Consider the following 12184-nt stretch of genomic DNA (forward strand, 5'->3'; position numbering starts at 1 on the left):
AGCTTCAGAGCGTGGAGGCCGCTGGCGTCAGTCGCGGTTCTCCCATCGCGGCCCCCAGCCAGGGCAGCAAGTCTCCTCCCCCGCGCCCCCTGGTCTGTCCCCACGGTCACCCCCCAGCGGAGCCGCCTGCACCAAGGCCCTTCACGTCTCCCTCCGCCCCCAGATCCCACAGAGAAGCTGAGGCTGGAGGTCCAGGCCCCCCAGCCGGAGGTGCAGGAGGGGGAGGAGGTGACGCTGCGCTGCGAGGGGGACGGGAACCCCCCGCCCGAGTACACCCTGCTGAAAGTGAAGGTGAGCGAAGGGGCAGGGCGGCTGGCTGGGGCGGGCAGGGCGCTGGGGTCCCCGCGGCCGGCAGAGCAGAGCGGGCCTGGCATGTGGGGCTGCCTGCCCATCGCTGGCGAAGCCCCCCCCCCAGGATGTTTCCATGCTCCCCTGCTCCCGCAGGGCAGTGGGTCCCCCCCCCAGGCCAGCCCCAGTCTGGGAACCTGTTGCCAAGAGCACAAGCTAGTCGCTGAGCCAGGGAACGAGCCCGGCCCCGACAGGGAGATCTTGGGCGGGAGATGGCGGCAGAGCCTTGCTCCCTGGCTCAGGCGCCGGTTCCAGCCCGGCCCGGGGCAGGGGAACAGACTCTGGGGCTGCAAACCAGCAGCAGCTCCACCCCGGCTGCTGATGCCAACGGGCGTCCCCCCGCCCCGTCTGCCGTGTGCCGCAGGACCAGCAGGAGGAGGAGCTGCCCTCCAGCAACGGGGTGCTGACCCTGCCGAAGGTCAGGAAGGAGGACAGCGGCCAGTACATGTGCCGCACTTTGGACCTGGACTCCATGGCCACGCTGGACGCCACGGCGGAGCTCTCGGTGAACTGTAAGGGCGGGAGGGGGGAGTCCCCCCCCCCCCGGGCTGTGCTGTCCTGTCCCTTCCCCCTCCGCCCCCTCCTGTGTGCTGCAGGGGCCCATGGCAGCACGCCCTGCCCCCCGCCAGCTCGATCCAGAGCCCCCGGCACTAGCTGACAGGAGCAGGCCCCCAGCTGGGAAGGGTGGGAGGTGACATTCCGGCTGCCCTGCTCCCGGAGCTGGAGCCAGCCTGTGGCCACGCTCCGGGCTGGTTCCGGGGAAGCGGCTTCGGTTCTGTCCCTGAGTCAGCGAGCCCTCGACCCCGCGCCTCAGCCCCACGCTCGCTCTCCCCCTAGACCTCGAAGGGATCAAGATAACTCCGGAAGGGCCCGTCCAGCTGCAGGAAGGAGATGCCTTAGCCCTGACATGTGACGCCCGAGGCTCCAAGCCCTTGGAGTTCCGATGGAAGAAGGAAAAGGTAACGAATGACGCCGAGCAATGGCCCCAAACTTCCCCTCCCTAGCTGGGCTGGGCCTGGCTCCGGTGGCCGTAGGGACAAGATCTTGCCGGTAGAACTAGAGGAAATCTTGACCCTCCCCTTGCGGCAGGGCGTTCCCTGCCTGCGAGCCCTGCGGGTTCCAAGTCTCGCCCTGCCTTTGAGCTGGGCTGGAAAACTTCGGGGGACCCTGGCTGCCCCCGAGACATGTCCCCAGCCTCGTGGAGAGGCAGGACCCCGGCCGTAGGACGCTAGCCTGCTTGCCTCCTTTTCCAGAAGGGGAAGCTGCTGGGGAAAAGCCGGCAGCTGAAACTGAGCAACGTCACCCACGAGTCGTCGGGCAGCTACAGCTGCGAGGTGGCCGTGGCGGGGGTGCCAGGCCTTGCCCACTCCAGACAGGTGTACGTCGGTGTTCACGGTAAGAGCCGGGCCAGGCCGCATGGTCATCGCGGCATCTAGCAAGAAGCCCTGGCGGGTCATGTGGTCCCCTGCAGTCCTGTGGCTGCTCCACTGCCGCGCTGCCGGTCCCTGGCTCGGGGAGGGACCAGCTGGCAGACACGCCGCTCGCCATGGTCCATGCGAGTGGGCCTGGTGCATCTCCCCACCTGGCCAGATGGCTGCGCAAGGTCATGGCAGAGTCCTGCACAGCTGTAGCTGGAGTTCCCCCTCCCCGGCACCCGCTCTATCTCCCGGCTCCTCGGCCGTCACCTCTCTTGGGCCGAGACCCGTGTTCCTAACTCTCCTCACCGGGGCTTTTCCAGGCTGCGCAGCTGAGTCCCAGCAAGCCGGACTGTCTCAGCAAGACGACGCCGGCACTTGGCCCCCCCAACGGAGGCTACGAGCGGCCGTCGTCGCTGGCAGTCGCCAGCCTGCACCCTGCTCTTGCTAAGCAAGCACATTGATTGTTAAGGCAAAAGCATTAAAAAAAGAAAAGATCCCAAGCGAAGCATCTCCATGCCGAGAGGTCACTGTAGCTCCAGCCTGAGGCTTTGGTGGGGATCAGGCCTTCGAACCCCGCCCCAGAGCTCCCCCAGGAAAGCACTGAGCACTGACCTCCATCGCTGCCTGGCCCATTGTTGAGTTCAGCCCCACTTGGAGGTCCCGCGCAATCCCAGCCCCACAATAAAACATGACCCGCTCCTTGATTAGAGTGGGCTCCACCCACCCCCCCCCCGCTGGTCATTCACTACCGCCCCCGCCCCCCCGGAGGCTGCAGGACCGTCTCCCATCTGCCCCGGGCCTCGCGGACACCTCGGCGCTGTGTCTCGTCCCGCAGGAAAGCCGCAGATCAGTGCCAAGGATTCCCTCGTGCCCGTGCAACAGAACGAAATGGTGACCCTGACGTGCAAAGCTGCTGCCCTCCCGGAGCCCACGATCACGTGGACCGTCAGTGGCAAGGTGAGACCCAGCGGCACGGACCCTGGGGCTAGGGCCTTGACCTCTTCCATTCAGGCATCGCCTCTTACGCTTTCGGGGGAACTCCCCTAAAGGGGGGGCAAGCGTAGGCCTTGATTGGGAACCCACCTGGTAGCGCTCCCCTCCTGAACCGCATCCCTCACTCTCCCCCATCTCCCTCCAGGTCCAAAACCACTCGGACCATCACCGCGCCCTCAGCAACTTGACCGTCCAGGTCACCTCGGAACTGCTGCGCTCGGGCGTCACCTGCACGGCCACCAACAAGTTTGGCTCTAGCAACCACCACATTAAGCTGCAGCTGAGTAAGTCTCCGGGTCCCTAGGAGGGGAGGGAGCATCCCGGGTGGGAAACCCCCTTTTCCTCCCCTCCCGCTCCGATGCACAGAAGGGGCAGATCCCTATTTCTTCATGGCTGCGTCTAGACTGGCAAGTTTTTCTGCAAAAGCAGTGCCAGCTGTCTACACTGGCCACTTGAATTTCCGCAAGAACATGGACGGTCTCATGTAAGATTGTCAGTGTTCTTGTGGAAATGCTATGCTGCTCCCGTTCAGGCAAAAGCCTTCTTGCACAAATGCTTTTGCGCAAGAGGGCCAGTGTAGACAGCTGAGATTTGTTTTGCGCAAAAAAGCCCCAATCACAAAAATGACGATCGGGGCTTTTTTGCGGAAAAGCGCGTCTAGATTGGCACGGACGCTTTTCCGCAAAAAGTGCTTTTGCGGAAAAGTGTCCGTGCCAATCTAGACGCGCTTTTCCACAAATGCTTTTAACGGAAAAACTTTTCCGTTAAAAGCATTTGCAGAAAATCATGCCCGTCTAGACGTAGCCTCTGGGTTTCTACCTGCTGGGTCCCTCAAATCTTCAAAAATCAGAAAATTCTGCCTCACATATTTTCGGGGAGAAAACCTCTGGCCGAGATGGAGACAGACAGCACTCACGCCCGCCTGTCCTGTGGAAAGTGGAACCACCAACATGTCAAGAGGAGCTTGATTCAGTCTGATTTTGCCGAGGCAGCTCTCAGCCTCTGTCATTTTAAAAGCTTGATTAAAAATCTCTTCCTCTTTCTGGCAATTGACTTCTCATAGTCCAGTGTCCCTGGAACCCTTTCGTGGCCAGTCAGGACAAGACGGGTGCAGGAAATGCAGGATTGACAAGATCTGAATTTCCAGGGGAAAGGGAACTTGTCTGGCTCGCTTTTTAAAAGGTTTTCCTCGCTACAGTGAGCCTCAGTATGCACAGAACACAGCTCATTCGGTCCCTAAAAGGGAGGGTCACTTGCTCTCTAACTAGTTTGGAGGGAGAACGGCTCTGGTCGGGACAGACCCACCTCCGCCTGTCGTGGCGGTTGTTCGGCTTTCGAGATTACAGCTGGTCTGGCTCAGTCTGATTCAGCTCCGAGCGTCTGTCCTTCTGCAATCCTCTTGTATGGTTCTTTCCCATGTACCTCTGTGCTGGGGGGCGGGGGGGAGCCCAGTTGGACGGCTGGAGCTCACTCTGCATGCTCCGGTCTCGGCCCACTTCATTAGAGGCAGCTGTGTTGGACCCGGAGGTGCTAGAAAACGAGTCGGAAAGAGGATTTGTCCTGTAGTTCAGTCCCCCATCCCCTTCCCTCTTTGGCTGGCTGAGAGGCGTGTGCTTCGGGGGTGCAGAGCCGCTGGAACAATCTATATAGGGGCAGCCCGACCCCCATGGTATATAATGGAAACCACTTCAAGTGAGGGGGTGTTCATCTGGCGGGAGAGGGCCGGTGCCTAGCTGTGGTTCTGGACCTGGCCGGGGGAAGCCCGTGAGCCTGCCCACAGGGCTGCCCCAGGGCAGGGAACCCGCGCCAGCCCCTGGCACTTCAACGTGCTGCATGCACGGCCGGCCGGCCACGGCTGGACTCTGCCTTGGGCTGGGGCAGAGCAGTGCGCTGACTGGGAGGCTCCCGGGACGCTTTTCCTGCTCCTGCGCCCTGGGTGGAGGGGAATCAAACCTGCTAAATCACTACCGTGTGTCTCCGTCACAGGGACAACGCCGACGCCTCCTCCTGCCGGCAACACGACTGGTAAGTAGCCCCCGGGACTAAGTACCCAGCAGGCCCGAGGTCTCACCACAAGGCCCAGCCAGAATGGCCAGGAATTGCTGCCTGGGCCCCTCGAAGGCAGGAGTGGATTGGGAATTGCAGCTGCCTTCCACCGAGTCCCCCGGTATGGGGAGGCGCGATGGGCCCCTGGGGACACGGGGCGGGGGGTTAAACCCTAGAGCCGAGAGGGTAAATAACAGCCCCCATGTCCCACGGGGAAGGGATGTTTTCAGGGCTCTCACCCCATTCTCTCTTGGCATCCTAGCAGAACCCATCAAGAAAGGTCAGTAGCTCCTGAACCCCACATCACACCCCTTCCCCCGCCTCCCGCTTGGTCCTTTCCCTCCCATGTTCCCTCATTTTTTTCCCCATCCACGTGTGGAATCAATTTTGTACTGTGCACCGAGGCATGTGCATTGTGCACCACCAGTAGAAACACAGGTTGCCGGCTGCGAGTGCTGTAATCAGCCGGGTGGCACTGCAATCTCTCCTGGCTGGCCACCCAAGCTCTCAGCTTCCAGGGAACACGGCTTCCCTCCTTAAACCCCAGCCTGCTTTGTTTGGAGAGTTCCCCTTCTTGCACCTCCAAGCAGCCTTCCCCTTTGCTGCGTTGGGCCCCCTGCTGTTTGCAAAGAGCAGCGCTCGCTCCCGAAAACACAGGAACTAGAACTTGACTGTTTCAGGCCAGGCTTCCCCTAGTCTCCACATTCTTTGGCCCACGCTCAGCTGGGATCTCTGGCCCGGGGCACCGTTTGGGTGGCAGATGCTGCAGCCGGGGGGCTAAATCAGAGCCCCCAAGCAGGCAGTGGGGTGAAGTCGGCTTCTGTTTGTGCAGCACGTCTCTGAGCGGATGGAGGTTTTATACCCTCTGGTTGAGATACCGGGGGGAGGGGAGGTGGAACGTGCCCGGGGCTCATTTTCAGAAATGGCATCTGCACAGTCCCTCGTAGCCAAGTGCCCCGGTGCACGACTGCTGTGCCCTGGGAAGAGCTTGTGGCCTCGTGTCGTGGGCGGGGAGTTCCCAGCACGAGAGTGAACGCCGAATACACGGCAGGGTGCAAAACCTCCATTCCTTGTGTCCCATAGTGCTACCCCTCTCCCGCCAGCAGGGCCCAAACAGAACCCCAGCATCCCCCACCGTGGGCGCCGCTCGCCGTGCTGCGTGCACCCCCCCTCTTGCAGGCTGCCGGGGCATGTCGCGGGGCACCCCAACGCTGCTGGGGGGGGAGGGAGGAGGTGCTGCCGAGGGGGAAGGGCATTACTCTAGGCAGCTGAGCGGTGGGGCAGTGACGGCACCCGTGTGTTGGGAGCAGAGCGCAAAAGCCAGGAGAGCAAGGGCGTGATCATCGTGGCCGTCATCGTGTGCATCCTGGTGATCGCCGTGCTGGGCGCCGTGCTCTACTTCCTGCACAAGAAAGGCAAGATCCCCTGCGGGCGCACCGGGAAGCAGGACATGTAAGCAACCGCGCCCCCCGGCTGGCCAGGGCTTGGCGCAGACACGCACCCGATCATTCACGCTTCCCATCTCATCGCATCCAGGCACCCTGCTCCCCCCACCCCCACCCCCGGAAGGGCTAGGACGCCTGGCTGCCGTTCTCATGCAGGCAGGAGGCCAGGATCTAGCGTAGCCAGGAGCTAACCCGCAGCAAAGTGGCCGGTGCGGCCTCCCTACGCCCCGAGCCCAGGCAAGCCGGGACCCGATCCAGATCCACCGCGCCTGGCAGGAGGAAACGGTTCCATCCGGCTCTGCACACAGCACGGAAACGCCTTGTGCAGGCACCGCCCCCACGTTGCTCCCATTGGCCAGACTGTGGCCAATGGGAGCGGCAGGGGATGGTGCCAGTGGGAGCAGGTGCTTGCTGTGCACAGAGCCATGTGGGCCCCCTACCTTCTGTGGAGCAATGTACCCCCCCTTGCACCCAGGCCCCTCCTGCTCCCCCCCTCTTCCACCCAGACACCTCACCCCCACCCTGCTCCTGCACCCCCCTTCTAGACCCCACACCTGCTCCTGCACCCCCTTCCAGACTCCACACGACCTGGTCCTGCACCCTACCTCCTGCCCAGACCCTGCACCTCCAGTCTACTCCCCTCTCGGATGTCCTGCCCCCACCCTCACTCAGCCCACGCCTGCACCCTACGCTCCTGCCCAGCCCCCACATCCCCACCCCAGCCTACGCCCTGGCAGCCCCCTCCCATGTTCTGAACCCCTCATGTCTGGTCCACCCCCAAAGTCTTGGGGGTCCCGCTTGGCTCTGGAGTGGAGCATGAGCACACTGAGCCAAATTCCTTTTCTGCTTCTCCGTTGGGGGCCACATCTGAGGTGTGTGAGGGGTTTTTTGGTTTTAGCATCTCACTTGTGTGTGGCCCCCAGCTGATCTTGCTGTGGATCACTGCCCCCCCCCCCCAAAGGTTCCCCACTCCCACGCCAGTGAGACAAGAGTAGCGACCGTCCCCACCCGCCAGCAGCACCGAGCGTGGCTACGGTCCCAGGGCTCCTCCCCTTTCCTCCCAGCACCTCCTATGGGCAGAGGCTGGAGGGGCTGAAAGCTTCCTTCTACCGGTGCCTCCCCGTTGTTTGATTTTGCACCGATTCCTTTTCCCTCTGCGAGCCCCCAGCCAAAGGGCCTGGATGCCAGCGCCTCGGCCCATAGGCGCCTGTCCGGCACCTTCTCAGTCTGAAAACTGTCACCTCCCTCCCCCTAGCACGAGGCCCGATGCCCGTAAAGAGGAGATTGTAGTTGAAGTTAAGTCAGATAAACTTCCCGAAGAGGCGGGGCTTCTGCAGGGCGCCAACGGCGAGAAGAGACCTGCCGGTGACCAGGTAGGACAGCGCTCCACGCAACTACCTTCCGGGGGCTGGGCTGTCCCTTCGCAGCCTCTGGCCAGCAGCGATGCTTGAGCACGGGGGTGGCTGCAGAGTCTCTGGAGCTAGGAGAGCAGCTCTGGCAACAGCTGTTCCCAGCCCCCCTGGTCTCGCATGGGCCTTCATCATCCATCAGCAGCAAATAAGGGAAGCGGGGGGAGGGCTCACGGCTCCAGCCTGTGTTTCCCGTCAGCACTACGCTGAGATGCAGATGTGCTGCTGCATGCAAATGGGAAGAGGCGAACCTGAAACCTTTTCCTTCCGCCATCAGCTTTTCTTTGCACATTCTCCACTCACTCATGAACATGGGCACTCCCCCCAGTACCCAGGAGCACAGATACAGGCCCGGTGGTTTCCCTGTCCCCTCATCCTTCGCTGGCATCGTGGCCCGATGCTAACAGACGGGGGTGTTACAGCACTAGAGGATCTCGGACCTCGGCACCGCCCACGTTAGGGACCTCGCCGCTAGGCCAGGACAGAAAGGTTCCTAAGCCATGCGACTGCAAGGAGGAAAAGGTAGCAGCTCTAACCACTGGTCTTTGCTGCTGGGGGACAGTTGTAAGTAATTAAAAATGCAACTGTTCCCTCCCAGCTGATAGAGGATTAGTCCTGCCCCCTGCTCCAAGGGTCACTTGCCTGGGAAACCATTGTACTGGGCTGGTTCTGAGCAGATGGTCCTTGCACATGTAGAGAGTGGGGAGGGAAAACCTGTCCTCTGATCTCCTCTGACTGCTCCTTTCTTATCTGTGGCTTCAAGGCAGAGAAATACATCGATCTGAGGAATTAGAGTGAGGGACCTGCCGTCTGGGTTTTTTCGTCTTCAAACCTTTCCTGTTCCTGGACCGCCGCCTCCCGACCCTGTTCCAGTGCCGTGGGAGCGTGGCTGGAGACCTTGAAACGCATCACAGTGCTGAGACTACTCTGCAGGGAGGAATACCTCCCCCCCCCCCGGTCCCCCCACATGGCCGTAACACTAGCCAAGGGTCTGCAGGATGGCACAACGACAGCAGCAAATCTGGACGAGCTGGCTGCTTCAGAGAGGCCAAAACGAATTCCTGAAAGCATTCACATTTCTCGGATGGGTGGAAAGATGGAAGGCCTTATCAGGAATGTTACTCTTAGCTTCTTGTTCCAGTTGGGTGGGCGGGGGGAGGAGGAAAGGTTTACAACTCTTTTACCTAAAATTCACAACAGATTAAAATTCCCCTCCTGAAAATAGGTTAGAGCAGTAGGACAGTCTGGGGTTGTCAGGGCAAGAATTGTGCTTTAAATTGGAGCTCTAACTAAAAAAAACCCAACCCCACAAGCTGTGTTCGATTAGCAGCATCTAGTTCTGTCTCTGAACAGTGGGGCTACGTCTAGACTGGCATGATTTTCCGGAAATCCTTTTAACGGAAAAGTTTTCCGTTAAAAGCATTTTCGGAAAAGCGCGTCTAGATTAGCAGGACGCTTTTCCGGAAAAAGCACTTTTTCCGGAAAAGTGTCCGTGGCCAATCTAGACATAGTTTTCCGCAAAAAAGCCCCGATTGTCATTTTTGCGATCGGGGCTTTTTTGCGGAAAACACTACTGTGCTGTTTACACTGGCCCTTTTCCGGAACAGTTTTCCGGAAAAAGACTTTTGCCCGAACGGGAGCAGCATAGTTTTTCTGGAAAAGCACTGATGATTTTACATTAGATCGTCAGTGCTTTTCCGGAAATTCAAGCGGTCAGTGTAGACAGCTGGCAAGTTTTTCCAGAAAAGCGGCTGATTTTCCGGAATAACTTGCCAGTGTAGACACAGCCTGGGTGCACAGTATGAATTGCAGATAGGGGGTCAAATTTACCCAGTGGGTTCGAGGATGCCAAACAGTTCTTAGCTTTTCCCTTCACTGTTCTTGTTTTGCCGGTTTAGATTCACAGTCTCATCTTGCCCTGGTGAAATGCAGGTAGATTGCTCCATTCTTTGAAGAGTTGGTTTTGTTTTCCCCACATGACTCTATTGAGAACAGGTAACTCAAGGAAAGGCACTCTGTTCTATGTGCAGTAAAAACCAGGGCTTCCTAGTTGTGAGGTTTCAGCAGGGACTGGACCAACAGTAAGTTAATACAAGCTAAATGTGGAATTGCGTAGCTGAGGGCTTAGGCCTTGTTTCATAGCTGCCCCCTCGAGGAATGTGGCTACTCTGGGCAGATTTCTAATTAAGCTCTACAGTTGCGGCTACAAGTAAGCCCTTCCACCTGACTCATGCCTGACGTGGAGACGGATAAAGAGAAGCTATCTACCATGCTGGCATTTCTCTAGAGTTTTTTGAGGGGGTTTTAAAGCATTATAAACCAGTGTTCCCACTAATGTTTTTGCTTCATGTGTGGAATCAATTTTTATCTGCATTGAAATGTGCAGATGTGCACCACCAGTAGAAATACAGGCTGCTGGCTGTGGGCGCTCTGCAAATCAGCTGGGTGGCATTTGAATTTCTACTGGGTGGCCACCTAAGAACTCAAGGCACATTGATTAGGACTAGGTAAAATGTTCCATATAGTTAGCTAAAATCCTATTCTCTGGTGTAGGCTGGGGTGACAGGGATGTTAAATATCGGTTAATTGAATAGTCGATTAACCTCATGGCTTCTTATCAGTTACTCGACTACTCCCTAGTCCCCGAGGGTAGGGCCGGCAGCCAGTGTGCTCTGGCCTCTCTCCCGAAGAGGCCCCTGCCACCCTGCACTGCTGCCTCTTTATCAGAGGCAGCAGCATGGGGTGCCAGGGAAGAGCTGGTCAGTGAGGGGAGCCAGTTTGAAAAACAGCTTCCCTGCCGGACCGGCTGCCTGTCACCCTGTTCTGCTGCCTCTGATACAGAGGCAGCAGCGTGGGGAGGCAGCAACCCCTGTCCAGGCAGGGGCTGAGCCCCCAGACCTAGTGAGAGCCAGAACTGAGCCGGGCTGCCTGCCCACCCAGCTCCTAATACACTTTAAATGCAGAGCCACAGCCGTGATAGGTCCCAGACCCGGTGCAAGCCAGGACTGAGCCAGGCTGCTGGCCAGCCTGCTAAAAAATTTACTGGCGGGAGGGAGGGGGGAGGAAAGAGAGGAGACGAGGAGGAGAAATGCATGTAGTCTATAGCATTAACCTACAAGCTTTTATGTATTGGTTAATTGACTACACTATTACACCCCTAGTGACAGGTACCAGCTGTGAACAAGAAGGGAAATCGACAGAACTTAGCTCCCACAGAATAGTGAACTGGTGCTCTCTCTCACCAGTACCAAACAAAACACAACAGCTACGTCTAGACTGGCATGATTTTCCGCAAATGCTTTTAATGGAAACGTTTTTCTGTTAAAAGCATTTGTGGAAAAGAGCATCTAGATTGGCACGGACGCTTTTCCGCAAAAGCACTTGTGGAAAAGCGTCCGTGCCAATCTAGATGCGGTTTTGCGCAAGAAAGCCCTGATTGCCATTTTCACCATCGGGGCTTTTTTGCGCAAAACAATACCGCATTGTCTACACTGGCCCTCTTGCGCAAAAGCATTTGCGCAAGAGGACTTTTGCCCGAACGGGAGCAGCATAGCATTTCCGCAAGAACACTGACAATCTTACATGAGATCATCAGTGTTCTTGCAGAAATTCAAGCGGCCAGTGTAGACAGCTGGCAAGTTTTTCCTGCTTTTGCGGAAAAACTTGCCAGTCTAGACGCAGCCAACCTCACGGATAACACCCTGCCTGCAAGTATATACTGGTGTGGCTTCCATCATCCCAGGGAGAGGAATCCCTTGCTTTTCCTTCTCAATTCCTATTAGAGAAGCAATCAAGTTGTAGAACTTGTTTCATCTAAGCACACACATACTCCAGGCGCTACTTAACCAGCCTTTTATTTTCCATTCCTCCAACACTTCCGCAACAAAACGGCCTTACGTTAACACTGGGCAAAATGATAGCAGCTCCTTTCCTATGCACCCAATTTCCTCAGTGGTTAATGAGACTCTCTGCATTGACCAAACGGGTGAACTGTACTTGTGAGCTAGAATATCAGAAGCAAAAGCTTTTCTTATATATATTTTTGTTGGTTTGTGTGTAAATTTAAGAGTTTGTCTGATATTTGCAGGGTTTTTTTTATATATGTGAAAATAAAAAGCCAAACTACTTCCAGGACTGGCTGTATTTTGTCTCAATTAGCAACGGGGTGGGAAGTCCGTGAGGGGTGGGAACATTCCCCAGGTGCAGATGGTATACCAGGACTGGAAAGCAGGACTTCAATGTGCTTTCATCGTCTCTCTTCACCACTCATTTGTCTACTGCATTTATAATGTGCTTACAAATAGATTCAGAGCAATTCCTGCATTCCCACTCAAGGCATCAGAACCAGGGCTCTGAATGTGGGTTAGAACCAGTTAACTGCAATGCTGTTGAGGTGAAACAAATGCGAGTGTTTCAAGAAAGATCTGTTGCCAGTCATCTTGCATAAGTAGGGGCCCTACCAAATTCACTGCCCGTTTTGGTCAATTTCACGATCAAAGGATTTTAAAAATCGTCAGTTTCACCA

General features: G+C 57.4%; 1 protein-coding gene across 5 annotated transcripts in view; it reads left to right on the forward strand.

Annotated features, from left to right (window-relative positions):
* The window catches only part of MCAM (melanoma cell adhesion molecule), a 38419-nt gene extending 26629 nt beyond the window's left edge, over positions 1 to 11790 (forward strand). For 2 of the 5 annotated variants that reach the window (XM_075909360.1, XM_075909362.1), the window contains exons 7-17: positions 164 to 291; positions 713 to 860; positions 1186 to 1307; positions 1602 to 1743; positions 2602 to 2723; positions 2905 to 3043; positions 4746 to 4784; positions 5068 to 5085; positions 6116 to 6257; positions 7506 to 7623; positions 8423 to 11790. In XM_075909360.1, coding sequence (XP_075765475.1) covers positions 164 to 291; positions 713 to 860; positions 1186 to 1307; positions 1602 to 1743; positions 2602 to 2723; positions 2905 to 3043; positions 4746 to 4784; positions 5068 to 5085; positions 6116 to 6257; positions 7506 to 7623; positions 8423 to 8452 — 1148 coding nt within the window. In that variant the 3' untranslated portion in view covers positions 8453 to 11790. The remainder of the gene's footprint in view (positions 1 to 163; positions 292 to 712; positions 861 to 1185; positions 1308 to 1601; positions 1744 to 2601; positions 2724 to 2904; positions 3044 to 4745; positions 4785 to 5067; positions 5086 to 6115; positions 6258 to 7505; positions 7624 to 8422) is intronic. The other 3 variants (XM_075909361.1, XM_075909364.1, XM_075909363.1) reach the window with 3 other exon arrangements.
* The last annotated feature ends 394 nt before the right edge of the window (positions 11791 to 12184 follow it).

The sequence above is a fragment of the Pelodiscus sinensis genome, chromosome 26, assembly GCF_049634645.1.
Source record: "Pelodiscus sinensis isolate JC-2024 chromosome 26, ASM4963464v1, whole genome shotgun sequence".
NCBI classification, from domain to species: Eukaryota; Metazoa; Chordata; order Testudines; family Trionychidae; genus Pelodiscus; species Pelodiscus sinensis.